General features: G+C 48.4%; 3 protein-coding genes across 5 annotated transcripts in view; 2 read left to right on the top strand and 1 right to left on the bottom strand.

Annotated features, from left to right (window-relative positions):
* Positions 1–2,620: 2,620 nt before the first annotated feature.
* Positions 2,621–13,956, top strand: CDK2AP1 (cyclin dependent kinase 2 associated protein 1). Its single transcript, XM_032229899.1, has 4 exons — positions 2,621–2,889; positions 8,793–8,890; positions 10,803–10,929; positions 12,503–13,956. The coding sequence occupies exons 1-4, from the start codon at positions 2,865–2,867 to the stop codon at positions 12,568–12,570; spliced, it is 318 nt and encodes a 105-aa protein (XP_032085790.1). The 5' UTR covers positions 2,621–2,864; the 3' UTR covers positions 12,571–13,956.
* Positions 13,957–14,497: 541 nt separating this feature from the next.
* Positions 14,498–22,245, bottom strand: C13H12orf65 (chromosome 13 C12orf65 homolog). Of its 3 annotated transcripts, none has more exons than XM_032229494.1 (3): positions 21,943–22,245; positions 16,093–16,389; positions 14,498–14,794 (listed from the first exon to the last, which is right to left on the bottom strand). In XM_032229494.1, the coding sequence occupies exons 2-3, from the start codon at positions 16,369–16,371 to the stop codon at positions 14,582–14,584; spliced, it is 492 nt and encodes a 163-aa protein (XP_032085385.1). In that variant the 5' UTR covers positions 16,372–16,389; positions 21,943–22,245; the 3' UTR covers positions 14,498–14,581. The 3 variants fall into 3 exon arrangements, with proteins under 3 accessions (XP_032085385.1, XP_032085387.1, XP_032085384.1); XM_032229496.1 differs by lacking the exon at positions 21,943–22,245 and adding an exon at positions 21,711–21,916; XM_032229493.1 differs by lacking the exon at positions 21,943–22,245 and adding an exon at positions 21,580–21,914.
* MPHOSPH9 (M-phase phosphoprotein 9) overlaps positions 22,076–23,783 on the top strand; it is a 44,352-nt gene continuing 42,644 nt past the window's right edge. Inside the window, exon 1 of the mRNA XM_032229492.1 lies at positions 22,076–22,164. The gene's annotated coding sequence lies outside the window, so the exon portion shown is untranslated. The remainder of the gene's footprint in view (positions 22,165–23,783) is intronic.

Below are 23,783 nucleotides of genomic sequence, written 5' to 3'. Positions count from 1 at the left end.
TTTTAAAAAAAAGGTTTTCCGGGGGTACCCTCACCCCTTGGGTGGTGAGAATTTACCATTTTCATACATTTGGGGAAGAGGCGTTCCCCGCCTTGTTCAGCTCTGTGAGTGAATTTTATTTGCTCCGTTTTTGAAAGCTGCTTTTCCTTTTATTTATATCTATGCCCCTTCAACAGATGCCCCGGGGCCGGCTGATGAACAGCTTAAACGTTGAACAATAAAAAGAAAAGAAAAAAGAAAAATTACACGATCCAAGAACTGTGTGGCTTTTTCCCTTCCGAGTGTCCTGCATTCTTCTGAAGGACTAGAACGTGGGGACTTCCAACGCCCAGAATTCCCCAGCCGTCCATCCTTTAAAAAAAAAACACCAATTTTTTCCTGGCTTCAAACCTCCCCCGGGGAGATTCACACGTGGCAGGAAACTCGGGGTGGTCCCTTAGCGTTGAGTTTTCTAGGCGGTGAAGGGAGAACGGCGGCCAGGCCACGCCATTGAGTCTAACCCATTGAGGGCACCAGGTTGGAGAAGGGTGTCAGGGTTCCAAATAGCATCCGAAAGTAAATCAGAGTCCGAGGCAAAATATTGCTCAAAGTTCCGATTTATTAAGAGAGCCATGTTGGCACATCTGGGGAAACACAAATCTGAAACTTCCCGGTTTTCCCCGCCCAGTTAAAAGTTCAAGATCTTACCCCCCCACACCCACAAGTCCATCACGTGGTCCAATCTCCCACTGCCATGCTGGCAGCTTCCACCCATCCGGTTCCGGCCAGCTGCAGAGACAAAGGATGACCTTGGTTTTCTGGAAAGAATGTTGTTATGGCTACACAGCATCTAACTCCGTACAATCCCCGCTCCCGTTTTCCCACCATAGAAACTACATAGTAGAAGAATAGAAAGCCTGACTAAGGGAGCTTCTCTACCCTTGCTGCTCCCCCTGGGAGTCGAAGGTCTCGGGGGCGCATTTCCCAGGTGCTTGGCCTGGTGCGTGTTCTGTTTTTGTAGTCCCAGGCGGGTGTGGCCAACATCCTGTCCCAAAGGCATGGCAGAGGTGTGAAGGATCTCGAAGGCTAGATGGTTGAGCTCAAAGCTGAGGAACCTCAACCCAAAGGACGCATGACTGGACCTCGATGGACCTCTTTTGCAGGAGGCACGAAGCCTGGATATTGTTAAGGCACGGAGCAACGTGTGAATCCAAGCCCTGGTTGAACCCTCGACTCCGGGAGCAATGGCCACACTTCAAAAGAGAGGAGCCCTTAAAGCTACCAGCAACGTGACAATATATTAACTGTAGAAATGCATTCTTGATGCAAAACCTGCCCTTGATTCCCCCACACAAATGGGCAAAACCAGATCATACTTGGAATTAAATAAAGGGGTCCTTGCAAAGCATTTACTATCCTTCCCCCCCCCCCCCAAACTTGCACCGGTTGTAAATCTTGAGAGATGCAGCCTGGGGTTTTTTTTCCTGCTTAGTGGAACTCATTTCTAGCCCAAACCAGGTGTTTCCTTCCTTTTGCCACAAGAAGGAAGGAAGGGGAAAAAGAAGGAAAAGGAAAGATTTTACAGAGCAGGATGGCAAATGAGATGCTCCCCCCCCCAAAAAAATAGCCCCTCAGCCAAGCTGTCTCCTGCCAGCCCTGGAGGAAGACTTCAGCCATTGAAAAAACGGCAGAAAACTTTCCTCCTTGCCCTCTTCTTCCTTCCCTTCTTTCCACTCCTCCCTTTTCTTCCCCTGCTTCCTCCTCTTCTCCCCCACCTTCTTCCTTTCCTTCTTCCTCCTCACCTTCCTTCCTCTTCCTTCCCACTCCTCTTCCCCTTTTCTTCCTTCCCCCTTCTTCCTTCCCTTCTTCCTCTTCCTTGCCCCCTCCTTCCTCCCTCTTCATCTTTCCCACTTCCTCCTTTTCTCTCTCCCTTTCCCCTCCTCCCCTTGCTCTTCTTCCCCCTCCTTCCTTCCTCTTCCTCACCCCCTCCTCCCTCCCTCTTCATCTTTCCCACTCTTCCTTCTCTTCCTCATCCCCTCCTTACCCCCTCTTAATCTTTCCCACTCCTCTTCCGCCTCTTCTCTCTCCCTTCCCCTTTCTCCTCTCTCCCCTTCTTCCTTCCCCCTCCTTCCTTCCTCTTCCTCGCCCCCTCCTCCCTCCCTCTTCATCTTTCCCACTCTTCCTCCTCTTCCTCATCCCCTCCTTCCTCCCTCTTCATCTTTCCCACTCTTCCTCCTTCCCCCCTTAATCTTTCCCACTCCTCTTCCGCCTCTTCTCTCTCCCTTTCCCCTCCTCCCATTGCTCTTCTTCCCCCTCCTTCCTTCCTCTTCCTCACCCCCTCCTCCCTCCCTCTTCATCTTTCCCACTCTTCCTTCTCTTCCTCATCCCCTCCTTACCCCCTCTTAATCTTTCCCACTCCTCTTCCGCCTCTTCTCTCTCCCTTCCCCTTCCTCTTCTCTCCCCTTCTTCCTTCCCCCTCCTTCCTTCCTCTTCCTCGCCCCCTCCTCCCTCCCTCTTCATCTTTCCCCCTCCTCTTCCTCCTCTCCCCCTCCTTCCCCACTCTTCTTCCTTCCCTTCCTCCTCCCCCTCTTTCCCTCCTCCTCCTCCTCTTTGCCCTCCCCTTCCCCGCCCCCTCCTTCCCTCCCCCTCCCCCGCATGGCCGAGCCGGGAGCGCGGCGGGGCAGGCAAGAGCAGCGGCGGGATGGGCGGCTGCGGAGGGGCCGGAGGAGGGAGCCAGGAGGCCCGGGGGCTCTAGCCCCTTCCCCTGCCTCCTCCTGGGGGGTCTCCGGCGGCAGCAGCAGCGGCGCAGGCAGCCGGCCAGCCCAGGAGGCGCGGTGGCGCGGACCTCGCCCGGCGTGCCGGCCCCGGAGGCTCCCGGCGCCCGCATGTCCTACAAGCCCCTCGGGCCAGGTGAGGACCCTTCCCCCGGGGGTGGGGGTCGGCAGCTTCCTCCCCCCGCCGCCTTTGTGCGCTTGCAAACTTTGGATGCCGCGCAGAGCCGCTTCTCCCTCTCTCTCTCCCCCCCCCCGCATTGGAGGTGGGGAGGGGGCGCCTGGGGGGGCCTGAATATATTGGGGAGGGGGTCCACCCGGCTGGATTAGGATGGAGGTGGGAGGGGACGGCAGAAGGGAGGGGAAAGGGGCGGGGAAGGCGAGGGAGGGGCTGGAGGAGGTGGGGGGGAGGGCAGACCCTCGCCCCCTCCCCACCCAACTGCACATGCTCAGAGACCCGGCCCCGATGCATCTCTCTCTCTCTCTCTCTCTCTCTCTCCATCCCAGGACAGAGCGGGGCGCAGGGGGTCTTTCTCCCCCAAAAGGGACTTTTGAAGGATGGGGGGAAGGGGTTTCCTTTGTATCAAGCCTCTAGTAAAAAGGAAGGACTTTCTAACTGAGGAGGGGGCTTCCACCTTCCCCCCCTTTTAAAGAACTGGAAAGAGTGGATCCCGCCTGGAAAGTTTTCTCCATAGGAATCTACTATTTTTTTCCAAAGTCCCCCCCCTTTCTCTTCCAGCCCCCCCTTCTGATCTGACCCCCTCCTCTGCAAAACTTTTATTACTTTTTTGGGGAGGGGGTCTTACCATCCTCCTTACCCCAAGATGGAGTTGGGCATCTCCCCTAGATAAGGGGAGAATTCTCTTCTATTCTATAGGTGGGGGACTAAGCTTTCCATGCCTGCCAGGGATTCTGGGTATTGTAGTCCCTATCTGTCCCTCTCCCTCTCCAGTATATCTATGTCATTTCATTCGGAGATAGAGACGGGATGCCTAGAGAAGCCCTGCTGTAGCTAGCTACAGTCTATCAATCATCCATTAATTAATCAATCTGTCATATATTTCCTTCTCTTCCTCTCTTGCCCCCTCCTTTATTTCTCTCTATCTCTCTCTTCTATCTTTCTATCATCTGTCTCTTCTTTATCCTCTGTCTCTTTATCTATCTCTATCTATCTATCTATCTATCTATCTATCAATAGATAGATCTTACTCTATCAATATCTATATCATCTCTATCTGCCATGTAGAATCTATCAATATCTATTTCTCATCTATATCTATCTACTTAGTTATCTTCTATCTACCTACCTACCTACTTCTCTCTCTCTCTTTCTTTTTCTACTTTCTATCTACCTTCTTTCTCTCTTCCATCTAACTATCTTTCTTTCTTTTCCTTCCTTCTATCTTCTCTCTTTTTCTTCCATCTTTCTTTCTTTCTGTTTCTTTCTTCCATCTTCCTTCTATCTATCTTCCTTCTCTCTTCCATCTATCTATCTATCATCTATATCATTTATATTACTCAATCAATATCTATATCATCTCTGCCATGTAGAATCTATCACTATCTATTATCTCTATATCTATTTACCCACTTATCTTTTACCTACCTACTTATCTCTCTCTTTTTTCCTTCTTTCTACCTTCTCTCTCTTCCATCTCTCTCTTTTTTCCTTCCTTCTATCTTCCTTCTTTCTTTCTTCCATCTATCTATCTATCTATCTATCTATCTATCTATCTATCTTTCTGTTCCTTTCTTTCTTTCTTTCCTATCTATCTATCTATCTATCTATTGATATCTTTCTTTTCTTTCTCTTCCTTCTCTTTCTTTTCTTTCTCTTCCTTCTCTCTTTCTTCCATCTTTCTCTTTCTTCCATCCGTCTATCTATCTTCTATCTATCTTCTATCTATCTATCATCTATCTATCTATCTATCTATCTATCTATCTATCATCTATCTATCTATCTATCTATCTATCTATCTATCTATCTATCTATCTATCTATCTATCTATCTATCATCTATTCTACCAAGAATTGAACAGGTATTGTAGTCTCAACCTCTAAATAATGGTAAGAAGGCTGAATTAAAGTTTCTTGTTATAAAACTCTGGTTGTTAAACACCAGGAAGGGAGAAACCTTGCAGGGCAACATTTGAAGAGAGAGATGTTTAAAAATAGTGCTTGCAAAAACGCCTCTCTAAAATGGTTCAGGTTTTCTTCTAAAGTTTGGTTTCGAACTTGAATCGGTTAAGCTGATTAACGGGCAGCCCCTTGGTTTCATACCATCGGCTAAACCGGTGGGGATTTTTTTTTTCCTTCCAAACTTAACAGCTTTAAAATGTGTGGATTTCAACTCTCAGAATTCCCCAGCCAGCGTTTTAAAAGTTGCCAAGTTTGGAAAAACACTGTCTAAACTACAATATAGAGGTTAATGCCTAAACCAGCATCCTCGGTGGCTTTTGAGAAGGACAGCTGGCAAAGGCCTACTGAATATCCATGCCCGTCGCTGTGCCCACCTCCCCAGGGAACATCTGTCTGGTGGGTTTATTCCAGATGTTTGGCTTTCAAGGATGCTCGAGATCGGCTCCTTTGCGTTTCACGGGTGGGAAATTTCAAAGACACCCTCAAACTCCTGGGGGGGGGAGAGACAAAAATCTGATGACCCTAAGAAAAATCCAGCTAAAAATTAAAAATAAAGGCTGGGGCTTGTAAGCCGGACTTAGATTTCGGAGTCCGCAGCTGTTCCTTCACATCTGGCCCAGGAATGCCGAGTTCTCCCACCCACCCACCCCTTCCAAAAGATTCCCTTTTGTCTTGCCTTTTTGGTCTGTGTGTGTGTGTGTGTAGTAATTGCGACGTTGTGGACGGGGTTTGGAAGTGGGGAGGAAGGCCGGTCGAGCCAGCCATCTGCCACATTGAAAGCGATGACTCAGGCTGCCTCTGAAATCCAGTTCGCTTCCTTTCCAAGACGTGAAGATCATCCCTAATGCGAAAAGGGAAAAATAGAAATCTAGAAGGATCTTCCTTCAAATGCTTGGGTTGGTTCCAGTTTAATCCCAGCTGCTTTCTTCCTCCTCCTCCTCCATTTCTTCCTCTTCTTCTCCTCCTCCTCCTCTTCTTCTTCTCTTCCTCTTCTCCTCCTCCTCATTCTTCTCTTTCTCCTCCTTCACTCCTCCTTCTCCTTCTCTTCTTCTTCTTCTCCTCGTTCTCCTCCTCTTTCTCCTCCTCCCTCCATTTCTTCCTCTTCTTCTCCTCAGTCTCCTCTTTCTCCTCCTTCACTCCTCATTCTCCTCTTCTTCTCTTCCTCTTCTTCTCCTTGTTCTCCTCCTCCTCCTTCTCCTCTCCTCCTCCTCCTCCTCCATTTCTTCCTCTCCTCCTCTTCCTCATTCTCCTCTTCCTCCTCTCCCCCTTCTCTTCCTCTTCTTCTCCCAATTCTCCTCTTTCTCCTCTTCCTCATTCTCCTCTTTCTCCTCCTCTTCCTCATTCTCCCCTTTCTTCTCCTCCTTCACTCCTCCTTCTCCTCCTTCTTCTCCTCATTCTCCTCCTTTCTCTCCTCTTCCTCCTCATTCTCCTCTTTCTTCTCCTTCACTCCTCCTTCTCTTCTTCTCTTCCTCCTCTTCTCTTCTCCTCCTCCTCCTCCTCCTCCTCATTCTCCTCTTTCTTCCCCTCCTTCACTCCTCCTTCTCCTCTTCCGCTTCTTCTTCTCCTCGTTCTCCTCTTTCTCCTCCTTCTCTTCCTCTTTCTCTCCTCCTCCTCCTCCTCTTCTTTTCTTATCCTTTCCTATTCATTATTCATATTATAGATTTAATCTTGAATTCAATTCACAGTCTGGGGCTTTCAAAAAAAACCTTAACAGTTCAAGTCCTAAGCAAAGATCTAACAGGTATTAAGTTAGTCTTTGACGACGTTACAGATACCTTCGCAGGATCGAAGCAGCTCCAAGTAAAGCCGCCTCTAGCAATTGACCGATGGCAAATTTGTCAATGCCGATCATGGTGTTCAAGTGGTGCTCCCTTTGTTTTTTGGGGACAGCACCCAAGGAACCCATGGCTGTTAGTTGCCTTGCCTGCCTTTGCCACAGTCGTCCTATTTCTATTTGTAGGTCTTTGTATTTCGCTCTCTTTTCCAGTTCTTTCTCTTCTGCTGTCTCCGGGCACTGCCACAGAACTGGAGAAGATAACAAAATACAAAAGGGGCACATTATGATTATACTTCATTCATTAAACATGAAACTTAGCTGAACATTCAAAAAATGCATCGCAAATACCATTCATAATTTTATTATTTTATTTGCATTGTTCACTTTTGTTTTTAAAGGCATGCGGTTTCTTCCATAGGGTGTTTTTTTTTTCAGGGGATGGGAAGAGGGACATTTGAGTGTGTCGTTTCCCCCCCCCCCCACTCCCCCCCAACCTCCATCGTAGCTTCTCTGCCTGCTTTGTGATCGTGGCACACTCCGGCACCCTGGCTCAAGGCCAGCCGAGCAGACAAAGGAGACGGAAACTCAATGCACCCAATGTTTGAGCTGGCATCGCCCGTCCCTGCAGCCAGGTGCCAGGCAGGGGCTCTGGCACTGATGGGCTTTATATTCCCATACTACTACAGGGCCCCCAAAACAGCTGAGTTCGGAGTCCGGGCTGGGATGGGCTAAGCTAGGCTGGTGCTGGGGCCCCCTTGAATGGACCCCATCCAGATGGGGTAGAAATCCCTGCAAATCTTTGCTGCGATGCTTCCCCCACCCCTCTCTCCAGCGTCCGGGCTCGGCTAAATGAGCTCTGGATGTCCTTTGGCGTAAGGCTTCCCATTTCCAAGCCAGCCTGGCATTGTGTGGCTTTTCCTTCCACCACCCACCCTCACCCTCCAGCTGGGCGAAGTTGGCACGGCTGCAAAAGGCGGCCATCTGCATTGCGTTTTGGGAGGGGGGTGCATTGGCGCAGCCAAGTCCGAGCCCCCCCCCCTCCTCCTTCTCCTTTTGTTCCTGGGGGCCTGCTGCCGGCAGAGGAGGCTCTGGCTGCCGGAGGCTATGTCCTACTACGTGTTTGAGGGCCAAGGAGCAGGTAAAGGGACCACGGATCGCCGGTTACGGGGTGGTTGGAGAAGAGGTGGGGGAGGGCACAGCCTTGAGATATAGAGCCAGCCCTTATGGCGAGATGGGGCTCATAGAGGGCTCATTCCCCCCGGAGAAAGCAGGCAGGCGAAGCTGGGCTTCGGAACGGACCCATAATCCCCAACCTTTCCAATGGCAAGGCCCCCAAACCGCCCCGCTTATCACCAGTGGTGGCTTGCCAGCCATGCCAGAAATGGGGAAGGGGTGTCGCGGATCACGGGGAAGAGAGAGAGAGAGAGACCCGTTATTTTTATGGCCAAGATGCCTGGTTTCATATCCCCCCCCCCTCCTTTATATTTGTGGACCACCACAAAACAGCCACTTCGCACACGCTGTAAATCACCCTTGGCTTGGCTTTACGGAGTAAGTCGATGCCTTTGCGGGCCAACATTAATGGAAATATATTCTGGGGGACACCCACCCACCAAAAGAAAGAAATACGTATATATATTTCTGCCATGCTGGACCCTGATATTCTCCTGCGCCTGAATGAGTCCCATTGCCTATTTCACAGTCATATTTATTTTTCTCAGCCGGGGGAGTCTAAATCAGATTATTTCCAAGCCCGATCCTCTGATCCGTTTGCATAAGGGCATTTCATTTAGGATTTCTGGGGCTGCCCACCTCCTAGCAGTGACTCTGAGCTCGCAAATCCTGTCGCCGTTTAGAAGAATTAAAAGTCGCCAATTTTTAAAATATTTCACAGCTGGGGAGAACAAGGAAAGTCCATGCGAAGGGGGGAAAAGTTTTCCGAGACGAAAAATCATGCGTTTGCATTTATTCCCGAGTTAAGACTGCGGTTTCATGTCGCTATTAAGCAGTACAGAATAGCGTTGAACCACAGAGCGATAGATAAGGCATTTTCCCTGATATTTCTCTCTTCTGTTTCCATTCTTTGGAGACCCAATCTTATCCGTTGCGTTTATTTCTCTCCAAAGCTCATTCTCCTTCTACAAGTATGGCGGGCTCGGGCCAGTACCGACACCTGATCAATGACTACGGACCCCCCTCTCTAGGCTACACCCAAGGAGCGCAGGTAAAAAAATAATAATTGATTTTTCCATTTTAACTTTATGGACACAGGGAGCGTTAAGTCCCTTGGTCAATCCTGCTTTTCGTTCGTGTCATGCAGAGGGTTGAAATTGTGATGATGCTACGAGATTCGAGGAAAAAGCAGGTTTTCTTTGTTATTATTCTAGTAATTATTGGGACATGTGGCTCCGTGGCTAAGACGCTGAGCTTGTTGGTCAGGAAGGTCGGCAGTTCGGCGGTTCGAATCCCCAGCGCCGCGTAACCGAGTGAGCTCCCGTGACTTGTCCCAGCTTCTGCCAACCTAGCAGTTCGAAAGCTGGTAAAAAATGCAAGTAGAAAAATAGGAGCCACCTTTGGTGGGAAGGGAACAGCGTTCCGTGCACCCTCGGCGTTGAGTCATGCCGGCCACATGACCCACGGAGACGTCTTCGGACAGCGCTGGGTCTCCGGCTTTGAAACGGAGGTGAGCACCGCCCTCAACGACTAGCACATATGTGCAAGGGGAAGCTTTACCTTTACCTATTCTAGTAATTAAAGGGATCGCTTCTTATAGAGATATGCCTCTACCTGCAGTAAAGCAGAAAGGGTGTAGAGAAGAGCAACAAAGAGGATTAGGGGACTGGAGGCTAAAACATAGGAAGAACGGTTGCAGGAACTGGGTGTGTCTAGTTTAATGAAAAGAAGGACCAGGGGAGACATGATAGCAGTCTTCCAATATCTCAGGGGCTACCCCAAAGAAGAGGGAGTCAAGCTATTCTCCAAAGGACCTGCGGATAGGATAAGAAGCAATGGGTGGAAACTAATCAAGGAGAGAAGCAACCTGAAATTAAGGAGAAACTTCCTATCAGTGAGGACAATTAATCAGTGGAACAGCTTGCCACCAGAAATTGTGAGTCCTCCATCACTGGAGGTTTTTAAGAAGAGATTGAACAACCATTTGTCTGAAGTGGTATAGGGCTTCCTGTCTGAGCAGGGGCTGGACTAGAAGACAGAATAGCAGAGTTGGAAGGGACCTTGGAGGTCATCTAGCCCAACCCCCATCTTGGGCAGGAGACCCTATACCATTTTGGACAGGCAGCTGTCCAATCTTTTCTTCAAAGCCTCCAGCAGCGGGCTAGATGCTAATAATCCTATTAGTATGCTACTAATAGTCATGCTGCTAGACCCAGTTCTAAATCAAGAAATATAGGTAAATCTTCAACTTAGGACCTGAATGGAGATTAAAAATTTCCGTCGCCGAGCAAGAGAGTTGTTAAGTGACTTTTGCCCCATTCTACGACCTCCCTTGACACTTCTTGTTAAGTGAACCACTGCAGTTGTTGAGTTAGTAATGCGGTCATTAAGCGAATCCTGCTTCCCCCGTTGACTGGGCTCGTCAGAAGGTCGCAAAAGGGGATCACGTGGACGTGACTGCAACCGTCGTAAGTACGGGTCAGTTGCCAAACATCTGAATTTTGATCCCGTCACCCCCGGGGATGTGGCAACCGTCGTAAGTGTGAAAAACGCTCCTGTTTTTTTTCAGGGCCGTTCATTATATCAATACAATTCTGTATTGAGCCGAGGTGGTGCAGTGGTTAGGGTGCAGTACTGCAGGCCACTTCAGCTGACTGTTATCTGCAGTTCAGCGGTTCAAATCTCACTGGCTCAAGGTTGACTCAGCCTTCCATCCTTCCGAGGTGGGTGAAATGAGGACCCAGATTGTTGGGGGCAATATGCTGGCTCTGTAAACCGCTTAGAGAGGGCTGAAAGCCCTATGAAGCGGTATATAAGTCTAACTGCTATTGCTATTGTTAACTTTGGTCACTAAATGAAGCGTTTGTTCCGATGAGGGCTGCCTCTATCGTCCGGCTCCTTGGTAAACTCTCGGCTTTGGGGTTTATTTGTGACTTCGAAGTTTTGTCCTTTTCCGTCCGCAGGGCCCAGCCAGCAATCAAGTCCCGCAGAGCAAATACGCGGAACTCCTGACCATCATCGAAGAATTAGGAAAAGAAATCAGACCGACGTACGCCGGCAGCAAAAGCGCCATGGAAAGGCTAAAACGAGGTAGTCAAATGTGAGGTCAGCCTCGTTTTTAAATCGCCAGCGTTTCTAGTCCTCAGGATTATACACCCAGCCGCGCCGGGGGGGGGGGGGGAAGCAGGCCTTTTACGCAGGCTTTATAATATCCCCTCCCGATTCTGAATTTGCAACGGGTAGTAGAGCGGATGGCAAGAGGCCAGCTTAATGTTTGAAGCAGATCGGCAGGGTATTAACGCAGTCGGGGGTCAGCCCTAAAAACCAAGCAAGTCGTTTCCGGCCTTGTTCCTTTCATCGGTGGAACTCCGTTGCCATGGTGACAAGGCTTCAGGCTTCACCCATCCTCGTAGGCCGGAATCGATTTAATTCAAATAAAATCATTTAGTTTTGGCCATTCATTTACGGCAATCATAGAAAGGAGGCCGGCCCATCCTGATTTAAGTGCAAAAAGTAGGCTTTTTTTCTAGAGCAAGGGTCTTCGGCCTTGTCAACTTTAAGCCTGGCGGACTTCAACTCCCAGAATTCCCCAGCCAGCCAGAATGGCTGGCTGGGGAATTCTGGGAGTTGAAGTCCGCCAGGCTTAAAGTTTGACAAGATTGCAGACTCCTGTTCTAGACATCACACCAAAACAGATACACAAATATAGAGTCCTTCCAAGAGTGGAGATTCAAATACAGGTAGTCCTCGACTTACGACCGGCGGGGAGCCCGACATTCCCGTCGCTAAGTGAGTTTTGCCCCCTTTTACAAACCTTTCTTGCCTCGGTGAGTAAGGGACGGCAGTGGAATAAGTTAGCCTGCCGGTCGTTAAGTGAATCCCTTTGCCTTTGCTTGTCAAGACGGTTGCAAAAGGGGGAAATCACACGATCCTGGGACATAGTAACCGTCGTAAGCATGAAGCCCCTGAATTCTGATCGCATGACCCTGGGGATGCTGCAAATTGTCGCGTGGAAGAGTCGGAAGTCCCTTTTTTTCCCGGCGTCGACATTTAAGTTGTGGATTCCTGCAAAGGCCAAAAATGAACTTTGCACATAAAGACCGAGAGTTAAATATGATTTGTTTTGCAGTTTTGCCTCTTTTAGGCTGTTATTCCCCCGGTCAGCAGTTTTTAAGTTGTTCGCTCATTTCAGGGAGACCAAAAAGCATCTTCAACAAAAAAGATCATTGTATTATTATGTGATGTATCCGTGGTTCGTCCATGAGGCCAATGTTGAGAAAAGACACGGACACGAGCTCTTCTCGGGATGAGGCGACCCAGATTGGGGGTCTGGGAGCCCCTTTTATTGAGATAGGACAAAGGCAGGAGGAGCAATCAGTATGTGATTTAAGACAGCCTGTCAAACTACAATTGCTAATCTACTGCTCAGGGAAGTTCTGTCTATATATGGTCAAATCTTGGGCGTCGTTGGGTAAGGCACATCTAGAGTGAACTATCAGGATGTTATGTTATGAACTATCAGGATGTTATGGAGTTTGTTTTTTCCTATGTGGTTCAGCGTGGCTGCGCATGCCCTGTTATGCACTGGGCCATGGGTGACCGCCACACCTACACAAGGAGTTATATGACAACATTATTATTATTATTTTATTTATATTCCCAGGTATCATTCACGCCAGAGGTCTGGTCCGAGAATGTTTAGCGGAGACGGAGAGAAATGCAAGATCTTAAAAAGATCCCTTCCTCTGGAAAAACACAGACCAATCCTTCCAACTGGCAATTCTGCACCTCTTCTTTCTAGTTTGGGATAGTTCCCTTTGCAAGGACGGGGTGGCCGAAGATTTCTGTGCCCCGTTGAATTCCTGCTCCCATTCAGACGTTTTTTTCCCCCTATCCTCTCACAAACTGACTTCGGACCGTTTCTGCAAGCACCATCCTGGATCAATCCATCCTACAACAACGAAAAACCCACCAACCACCCCTTGAAAGAACGCAAATTGTTCCGAGGGCTGGAAGTTTCTTTTTCCTTCTTTTTCTACCCAAATTCTGTCCCTAATCGGGAACAAGCTTTGCCTCTTTCCCCGTTTTAAGTTGTCATCTGCACCCAACATCGCCTCTCAAACTTTCCGCAATTGCTTTCCAGACCTCGCGCCCCTCTTAAGGTCCAGTTCTCAAGTCTGCGCTCGGGGTCAGCGGAAAGATTCCTTGCAGCTTTCCAGAGATCCCTGGCTGAAATGAAGCTGGACAGGCTCCCTTATCAGAAATCCCGCTGCGTTACTGACGTTTTTCTACACAATACATCAATGGTTTGGCGTGCGTGGAGGAGAAATCCATACCGTTACACCAATGAGCTCTGGGGCAGCCACCCCAAACCCCAGAATTCTGCAGAAACGCATCCAGGTAAATACTTAAGATTTGCAGGCTAAGCCTTGTTTTTTCAGGGGGTGGAAAAAAGTTGCCTTAATTGCCCCAAATTAACTTGCCTCCCAACACAACCGTTTCAGGAATTGTTTTTAAGCTGGAAGAATTATAATGTTCCCTGCCATCTGCTCTTCAAGCGCCATAATCGTCCGGATTACTATTCCTTTGGCACGCAGATCATAAACGTTATCTTTTAAAAGGTCCCTTCCTTTGCATGAGTTTTCCACAACCCATCCCCGCCCCCCCCCCCCCAAATTGCAATTTTGCCTCTTTGTATGTATTTATTACTTAATGTAATAAAGCTTATTTTCAGTAATTTTTGTGGTTAAGGTTGAGCCGTGGGTGTGTTGGGCTGGACAAATAATCAAAGTTATTACAAGAGGAGATAGGAACGATTAAGGAAACGAAATTAAACATTCAGAAGCATTGATGGATTCCAGAAAAAAAGGATCCATCTTTTTCCTGATTTAACAATGCGATGCTGATGCTTTCTTCGTTGCTTTCCTACCGGTTAAACACATCGACTTGACAACTGGATTATTGAACATTGCAGGGACCGGAAAGCGACTTTGCGCGCTGCCAAATGACAGCCAACACGATGTAGTTTGTTCTTTTTAAAGTTCCGGCAAAGAATATGCAAGGAGAGGAAAAAAACTATGCGATTGTACTGTATTGTTTTCTGCTTAACCCAATTTTTAAAAGAAAAACGCATTGATTAGCGTAGGCCCCATTTTTTAATGAAAAATGTCAGCTGAGACCAGCGGTGAAATCCTCTGAAGTCTGCTACCAGTTCAGGGAATCTGCTACTGAGCATTTTGTATGTGGGCGCGCCCGCGCAGCGCTAATAAAGGAACATGTTGAAGCCTTCTGAGTCTGCAATGGCAAGTAGAACAGCCTGGAATCTGCTGTGCCACGCAATTTAGATTAACTAGAAAGCAGGAAATCCGACGATTCCAGCTAATATAAATTGCGCGTCACAGCTGATCGTGGCCCAGCTGATTGTTGGAAATACTGAACCGGTGGCATTTTTTACGATCGGTTTGGGCGAACCGGTAGCATTTCACCCCTGGCCGAGACTGTCTTATGTTCCGAGGTGGCGCAGTGGTTAGGGTGCAGTACTGCAGGCCACTTCAGCTGACTGTTATCTGCAGTTCAGCGGTTCTAATCTCACCGGCTCAAAGGTTGACTCAGCCTTCCATCCTTCCGAGCTGGGTGAAATGAGGACCCAGACTGTGGGGGCGATATGCTGACTCTGTAAACCGCTTAGAGAGGGCTGAAAGCCCTATGAAGCGGTATATAAGTCAAACTGCTTTTGCTATTCCTATTTGTCCTCCAGAGCAAGCATTTCTTTCAAGTGCCGCTTCCTTTCCAGGTTCTTCCTAGCTTCTCGTCTCTTCTCTTCCTTTTTTTTCTGCCACTCCTGTTTCTCCTGGAGCACGACGCTGGATTGGCCCTTGTAAAAAACGTCCACTTTCTCCTGGAGGATCTCCCGGGCTTTCGAGCGGTTGGTCTCCAGGGATCGGGTCTGATGGCACTAGGGAAGAAGAACAAGGATCTGGAGTTAAGAAAATGCATACCGCCTCATCCGGAAAGCTTTATTGGAGAAAAACATCGGGCAGGAGATATTCAGTGGAAAGAAATGGAGGAAAAACAATCCTGAAGACACTCAATAGACCAGCAAAAGGTCACAAGGTACAGGGTTCCCTCGCACATATGTGCTAGTTGTTCCTGACTCTAGGGGGCGGTGCTCATCTCCGTTTCAAAGCCAAAGAGCCAGTGCTGTCTGCAGACATCTCCGTGTCCAGCATGACTCAACGCGGAACGCGCACGGAACACTGTTCTCTTCCCACTAAAGCTGGTCCCTATTTTCCTACTTGCATTGTTTATGAGCTTTTGAACTGCTAGGTTGGCAGAAGCTGGGACGAGTCACGGGAGCTCAATCCCTTACGCGGTTTTCACCTAATTAAAAGTAGAGGAGTTCCCCAAACAATCAGTCACATGATCCAATCAAGGTGTCTCCCAGTTGCCTGGTAATTTCACTCCTCCATTCTTTTGGCAAAAGCCACTCGGCAAGAGCCGAGGTGGTGCAGTGGTTAAATGCAGCACTGCAGGCTACTTTAGCTGTCTGCAGTTCGGCTGTTCAAATCTCACCGGCTCAGGGTTGACTCAGCCTTCCATCCTTCCGGGGTGGGTGAAATGAGGACCCGGATTGTTGTTGGGGGCGATATGCTGACTCTGTAAACTGCTTAGAGAGGGCTGAAAGCCCTATGAAGCGGTATATAAGTCTAACTGCTACTGCTATTGCTATTCTGACCAGGTGTGAGAATGTCCTTGGTCCCAAGAGAAAGTATTTTGTTTTGGCTATAACAGCTATCTCTATTCCACCCTTTTCCTATCCCTCAGCTCCCCTGTGGCAATACTGAAGTGACAAAATGGCTTTGATCAGGTCAGCTTCAGGATTGACAGGGTCCCTGAAACCAAGATTTGAACTGTCTGATGATTCCCCTTGCACATATCTGCTAGCTGTTCCTGACTCTAGGGGGCGGTGCTCATCTCCCTTCCAAAGCCGAACAGCCAGCGCTGTCCGAAGACGTCTCCGTGGTTGTGTGGCCGGCATGACTCAACACACGGAACGCTGTTCCCTTCCCACCAAAGGTGGTTCCTATTTTTCTACTTGCATTTTTCACCTGCTTTTGAACTGCCAGGTTGGCAGAAGCTGGGACAAGTCACGGGAGCTCACTCCGTTACGCGTCGCTAGGGATTCGAACCACTGTAAAGCACTATGAAGCGGTATATAAATAAGGGCTATGGATTAACTGTCGGCGCCGTTACCTTGATGACAATCCCCGAAGGAAGATGCTTCAGAACCACGCAGTTGTTCGTTTTGTTTGTGGCCTGGCCTCCGGGCCCGAAACCCCGGACGAATTGTTCTTCCAAGTCGGCTTCGTTCAGAGGAAGCAGCTCACAGCAAGTCTTCTTCCCTGCGCCGAGGATGTAGGATCCAAGGCAGTGGCGCAGTAAGATATGCTTCTCCCCGAGCTTCGATGTACACGGGAAGGCTTTCCCATGGATCCAAGAGGCAGTGAAGCGCAATAAATTTGAAGGAGGCATCTAAACAGACTTCCCCAGCTGCGAGAGAGAATCAAGACGACTTTAATGAGAGAGGGAAAAAATCCAGCAGCTTTAGTTGAGTCTTCAGAACAGGAGCCCCCAACTTTTCGGACCTCAGGGACAATTAAATTCATAATATTAAATCCCGCGGACCACTAATAGGATCTGCCTAACAACCGGCGGGGTGGGCGTGGCTAGGTGGTCATGTGACTGGTGGGTGTGGCCAACTCGATGTCACGCACGTCAAGGGGCGCCTCGCCAGCCTCTCCCCGCCACTCCTCGCCTGCCCGCCCGGGCTCCTTAGGGCCCCCAACAGGAAGCAGTTGCTGGAGCTAAGCAGCCCCCAGGAGAAAGAGTTCAGTTCAAATTGGATCTGGCCGAGAAGGAGGCTCAGCAGAAGCACCTCACTGAGGACTAGGAGCATGGGCTTTTCAAGCAGAGTGAAGGCCTGTGGGAGTGCAAGGCCAGATACCGGCGCCTGGAGGCTCAGCGGGCTGAAATGGTCAGCCAGTTCCAGGCCAGGATGCAGCCCCACTGGAACGAGGCCCTCTGGCTCTTCCCCACCAGTGGCTCTTCCCTCCAGCCTTTGCCCAAAGCCCCCCACCGGGAGGCTGAAGCAGACCCCAAGTGGCCCCTCTCCGACCTGTACAAAAAGACCCCGAAGGGGGAGACTCTCTGCAGCAACACAAGCGTTCATTCCACGTATCCGTCCCAGGGGCCGCAGTTTGAGGACCCCTGATTTAGTGCAATATAAACAAATGCAAATTTTTTTTTCTGCAGACCACCCAAATTTTCTCACGGACCACCAGTTGGTGACCCCTGCTCCAGAAGTTTGAATGGTTTGGTAGAAGAAAGAAGGCAAATTTGTGTTTGCCTTGAAGGCGCTTCGTGCCACATTGAATGCCTGGTTTAACTGCAAAACTGCCACTGTAGAAAGAGCGGATCGGCAGCTATTTAAAAAAAAAAAAGATGACAACATCTGGTGTGATTTAACCACACTTACTTCTGATAACCTTCACTGTTCTGACCTCCCTTCTTCGCTCGTTCACAGACGACAGTCAGACAGACTTAAAAGGAAATAACTTTATCAGTCCTTGCTCACACTGGCTGCGAGCCCAAAATAAACATAATGTCTCTGGCAAAAAGGTTACGCAGCAGAATGCAAAAACAAAGAGCTCTTACAGCAACACCAGGTTTACAGAAAGAAAGCAAATCACTTCTCCAAGTGTCTCTTTGAATCAGGGGTTACAGAAAGCAAATCACTTATCCAAGTGCCTCTCACAAACAAACCACGACCGATGAACGATGAACGACCGATGAACGTTGACTTCTGCAACCAGGGCGTGGCACCATCAGTCCTTTTATCTCCAGAAGACGACAGTAACGAGCCCCAGCTGCATTGTTATTCCTGCATCCCGACTCAACTCACAGCAAACGTCTGCTGAGTCACAACACTTCACTAATGTAATACATCGTACCTGGGGCTCCTCTTAATGGCTGCGAAAATGCACCTCGGGCTCCCTGCGCAGCTCCATCTGGCTGCGATCCAGCAGAATTTGCTGAAGTCTGTCCCTTTTCTATTTTTGCATCTGCTCTGCTCTGTTAAATAATTACACCAGGTGTTTTGCTCAGCGGGAAGGGACAAAGTCACGCTGCAGGGAGAGGAGGAGGGCTCGTTCTGCTGTTTCCTTTTTCTCCTCTTACTATTCTTGGAGCAAATGAATGGCTTGAAGCTGATCAACTGACAGGGTTCTAAGAGGCTTGCCAAGAGTGAGTAGCTTTAAGGATGGTGGGGGGGGGAGAGAAATCTAGTTTTTAAAATTCGGAACCTGAAAAAGGTTTGAGTCAGCACACCCGGAAAATAAGTCGCTGTAAGCAATGCGGATGTTAACGGATTCTGAAACAAAAATCGATCCAAAATTTAATGTTTCTGTTATCTTTCAGCTTTATTGGAAAGCTGCAAATTGTATTGTATTTGGTTTATTTGTATGCCGCCCTTCTCCAGGAGGGACTCAGGGTGGCGAACAACTCAGCGGGGAAGGGGACATAAACACAGTACACATGATTAAAATACACGAGAATCATACAGCCATACCAGTCAAGGGGGGAGGGGAACTCATCAACCCCAGGCCTGCCGGCACAGCCAGGTTTTGACGGCTTTCCGGAAGGCCTGGAGAGAGGTGAGGGTCCGGATCTCCGCGGGGAGTTCATTCCAGAGGGCCGGAGCTGCCACAGAGAAGGCCCTCCTCCGGGTAGTAGCCAGATGGCATTGGCTGGTGGACGGAACCCGGAGGAGGCCAACCCTGTGAGATCTAACGGGTCTTTGGGAGGTAATTGGCAGCAGGCGGTCTCTCAAGTACCCAGGTCCAATACCATGAAGGGCTTTATAAGTGACGACTAGCACTTTGAAGCGCATCCGGAGACCGATCGGAAGCCAGTGCAGCTCGCGGAGGATAGGTGTAACGTGGGTGTACCGAGGTGCACCCACAATCGCTCGCGCGGCTGCATTCTGGACGAGTTGAAGTCTCCGAATACTCTTCAAAGGCTGCAAATGAACTTGGTCTTGACTGAAACTCTTTTTGAAAAGCTTGATTTGATTAAGTTATTATATTATATTGTATTTATTAGATTTATAGGCCGCCCAATGCCGGAGGACTCCGGGCGGCTTACAAAGGAGAAAAAAAAAAAGAAAGCAAAATAAAACATAGTTAAAAAATTCCCAACATGCATACGTTCAATCGGGGCTGGACCTTAACAATAAGGTCAACAGCCCAAATCCTGCCAGAACAGCCAGGTTTTAACAGCTTTTCTGAAGGCCATGAGAGTGGGTAAGGTCCGGACCTCTGGGGGTAGCTGATTCCACAGAGTCGGAGCAGCCACAGAGAAGGCCCTCCTCCGGGAGTCCACCAACCGACACTGCCCGGCTGACGGCATCCTAAGGAGGCCCACCCTGTGGGATCTTATCGGCCGTTGGGAGGTATGTGGCAGTAGGCGGTCTCGCAAATACACTGGTCTTGAGCCATATAGGGCTTTAAAGGTAATGACCAACACCTTGAATTGCATCCAGAGACCAATTGGCAGCCAGTGCAGCTCGCGGAGGACAGGTGTAATATGGGTGTGTATCGGTACACCCAATATCGCTCGTGCGGGTGCATTCTGGACTAGCTGTAGTCTCCGAACGCTTTGTTGGTGTTTGATTGTGATTGAGCGTTTATGTTGGTGAACTACCAGCCGTTGAAAATAGTTTGCTCCCAAGAGATGCTACCTGATCAAAACATTTCCAATTCTGCATTCCATCCAACGCTGGTAACTGAATTGCACATTTTTGCCAGCTATCCCAGTTTTGTTACCCAGTGGCATAACTTTTTCAGAAGATTCGTTGCTGCGGAGATGGGGGGTGGGGGGTATGGACCCCAAACCACTGACTTGATCAAGAGATGAAAAAGTAGATCAGGTTTCAAGCCAACTTTTTCACTTAAAAAAAAAATAAATATCAGCGTACAACATATCTACAATGAAATTGGTTGAGCTCTCAGTGCACACACACCCAACACAATACAATTCACAGCGAAAAAGTCCCTAATCCAATAAATCATATTAACAAACACCCAGTCCTATTGCACCAGCGTGAACACGTTACATGTTGCTCCGCGTTGCAAGTCCATCATACTACGTGGTTACGATGTTATTTCGCATTTAGGAGTCTGACAGCGGAGAGATAGAAACTCTTCTTCATCCCGTTTGTGCGGCTGGCTATGTTTTGGTATCTCCTTCCCAATGGAGGGTAAAGAAGGCACGCCATCCAGGGTGTGAGGATTTTCCTCACTCTTCTAAGGCAGCGAGCCCCAGCGAGGGTGCAGTACTGCAGGCCACTTTAGCTGACTGTTATCTGCAGTTCAGCGGTTCTAATCTCACCGGCTCAAGGTTGACTCAGCCTTCCATCCTTCCGGGGTGGGTGAAATGAGGACATAGACTGTGGGGGCGATATGCTGACTCTACACCGCTTAGAGAGGGCTGAAAGCCCTATGAAGCGGTATATAAGTCTAACTGCTGTTGCTATTGCTATAGTGGTATCAGGGAACAGTCCACGATGGTTTGTGCTGGGCTCGGGTAAAGTTTTTCGATTCGCGGCTGGCTGTCAAATCGACATGCTGTTATCAAAACATTTCCAATTCAACATTCGATCCCATGCTGGTACCCAAATTGGCCAGCTCTCCTTGTCTTGTCACCCCAGGTGGCACAACTTTTCCGTGGCTGCGGAGGGGGGGGGGAGGGAAATGGACCCCCCCGAACCACTGACTTGATCAAGAGATGAAAAAGTAGACCAGTTTTGAAGCCAATTTTTTTTTTCCTTTTCATTTATCATCTCTCATCCCTCTGCGGTGAAGTCACAATGTCATGCCTACCACTTCAGTTGCCAAGGGAATAAATGGGATTGGGAGCTGGGGGGGTGGGGGGGGCAAAGGCTGCATCACTGCAGAACTGGCTGGGACCACTGCATTGCAACTAACTGCCAGAGGAAATGCAGCCTGGCCGCTCTCCATCATGGTAAGAAGGAAACCCACATTCTCTTCTTTTAACCCAGGTTTTTAAAAGCAGAGAGATACGCACGTGGGAATAAGCAAGGGCACCCCATTAAGAAGGGCTTTTTTTTTTTTAAAGCACCCAGTAACTCGATCTTTACATAAAGGTGATGGAAAGGGACTACCGGCAGTCCTCGACATACGACCATAATGAATCGAGCCCAAAATGTACGTTGCTAAGTGAGACATCTTGTTAATGTGAGTTTTGCTCCATTTGCCGACCTCACGTTGTTAAAGTGGATCTTTGTAGGTGTTCAATTAGAAACGTGGTCGTTAAGTGAATCTGGCTTGCAGGACGGACGCAGAAGGGGGTCACGGGACGTTGCAATCGTCGTAAGTACGAAGCGGTTGCCAAGCGGCTGTGTTTTGATCACGTGACGTGCAACCAATGGTCCAGAGTCATTTTTAACACCCCCCCCTCCCAGTGCAGTTGTAAACTTTGCATGGTCACTAACTGGGGCACCCCTCTTTTTTTGGGGGGGGGTTTCTCCCCAGTTATCAGAGCAGTCCAATACTGGGTTAGAAGTGGAGAAATGTGGGTTCAAATCCTTATTCTCTGCCTCCCCCAACCGCCCCCGTGAAGCCCTCCGGCTGTTTTGGCTCTCATTCGATCCGCCTGTCCTACCTGGCAGGGTTGTTGTGCGCTTAGGATGGCGAGAAAAGAGAAGGTGGGAAACGGACACGATCAGCTTCTAAGTCGGAGGGAAGGGAGCACCGGAGAGGGAGCAGCTTTCCTCGGGACGGCCAGTCTCTTCCCTGCGGTTGCTTCCCAAACTTACTTTCGGGGTAATTCAACTACGACTAGGCCTCAAGCCCCGACGCTGCTGCGCATGCGCCCCACGAGCGCATGCGCCCCTCCGATGGCTGAGCCCCGAAGGAGCCAATCCGAGAGAGGTTCCCCCCTCTCCCCCGTTCCTCACTCGTTGACCTAAAAGAGAGAGAGAGCGTCCCGCACGGGGCCAATAGCGTCCCTCGATCCTGCGCCCACCTCCGGACTCCGCTGGCCAATGGCGTCGCGCGGCGGCTCGGGATGCAGCCAATCGGCGCAGCTACCTCGCGAGCCTTCGGCGTCTAGACTTGAAGCCGCTTCTTCGAATGTCAACCGCCAACTGCGGAGGGGAGGAGACGGTTGGCGGCTCGGCCTTCTTCCCCGGCTCGGCCTTCCGCCTGACGGGAGCGGTGCGGAAAGCCAACGGGGCCGACCGGGGAGGTAAGCCTGGGGTAGCGGAGGCGGAATCGCCCTCTCGAGGACCGGAGCGCTGCTTCTGACGGGAGGGTGGGGCGACCTCATTTCCTTCCCCCTATCACGCCCCCATTCCTTCGACGGACAGCCCGATCATCCAATGGCTGGCCGTTCGTGTTGTTTATACTATAGCCTCGTCCAATAAGAGGTGGGGGGTGGGGCTCTTTAAAGGTCGGGCACGAAGCCAGTAAAAGGCGGAATGCCAGGCTGGCCTACCTTGCAGGGTTCTTGAGAAGGTCACAAAAATTGCTGGGATTGGTTCTGGATGTGAGTTAAATTATTTATTTAATATTATTTATTAAATTAATTTAATTTATTAAATTAATTAAATTGATTTATTAAATTAAATTTAATATTTAATTATTGCCATTCTTTGCAAGTGCCTGGTTGTTTACGTTGCATTTGGTATTTTAAATCCACCTATCAAGTATTTTTCCAGGTTTTGAGATAGACTGATGTTGTTTGCTGTTATTATTATTGTTTGCTGTTATTATTGATTTTTGTGTGTGGTTTTATTTTCAATTTGAAAGGATACAGTGGAAAAAACTCATCAGAAAACTCAGCAGGAGTTGGAGAGATAAATCTAAATATTAAAAATAAATAGGATGAATAAATATACCTTTATTTGGTATATTTTTGACTAGAAACATCGATAAAGAAGAAAAATGAGGAAGCGGTGGATCAACTTAATGGGGGTCGTTTCCCCATGGATAAAAAATTCAGGGAATTGTTTTGCACACAGTTGCAATTTTCTCCTTGTTAGTGAAGAGAGCGACTTCCTCACCGTCTCATCAAAGAGAATGAATAACATGTCCTGTTTAATGTATTTGGGTTATATGTTGCTAGGTCTGTATTCGAGAATTAAATGTATATAAATTATATATATATATCACAGAAGTGAGTTCACCCTGTTGTATTTTGTAAATATTTAAGTATATCTTTTCATGTGACAACACTGAAGAAATGACACTTGGCTACAATGTAAAGTAGTGAGTATACAGCTTGTATAACAGTATAAATGTGCTGTCCCCTCAAAATAACGCAACACACAGCCATTAATGCCTAAACTGCTGGCAAGATATATTTAAATATTTGCAAAATGTGACAGGGTGTACTCACTTTTGTGATATACTGTATGTATGTATGTATGTATATATATATGTGTGTGTGTGTGTATATATATATATATATATATATATATATATATATATATATATATAATGTTGTATTTGTGCTGATAAATAAATAAAGGGAGACTAGTATAGATCTATTTCAAGCTATTTAGCTCTCATCAGCTAGCCATACCCTTACTGGGATTAGAACCTGTGCTGTATTACATCTGTATTACATCTTAGGCAGATGTGTTAACCACTAAGCCACAAGGTTCAGCACAGGTTCTAATCCCAGTAAGGGTATGGCTAGCTGATGAGAGCTAAATAACTTGAAATAGATCTATACTAGTCTCCCTTTATTTATCAGCACAAATACAACACAAATGTAACAAAGGCAACAGTAAAAATATTGGGTTTCTGTCTGGATGGTCTCTTGTGACGAGCCGATGGACAGAGAATGGAAGCAGTAAGCTT

Source organism: Thamnophis elegans, chromosome 13 (assembly GCF_009769535.1).
Source record: "Thamnophis elegans isolate rThaEle1 chromosome 13, rThaEle1.pri, whole genome shotgun sequence".
Taxonomy (NCBI): Eukaryota; Metazoa; Chordata; class Lepidosauria; order Squamata; family Colubridae; genus Thamnophis; species Thamnophis elegans.
The sequence above is the reverse complement of the archived record's forward strand: the minus strand, read 5'-3'. Positions and strand labels throughout refer to the sequence as shown.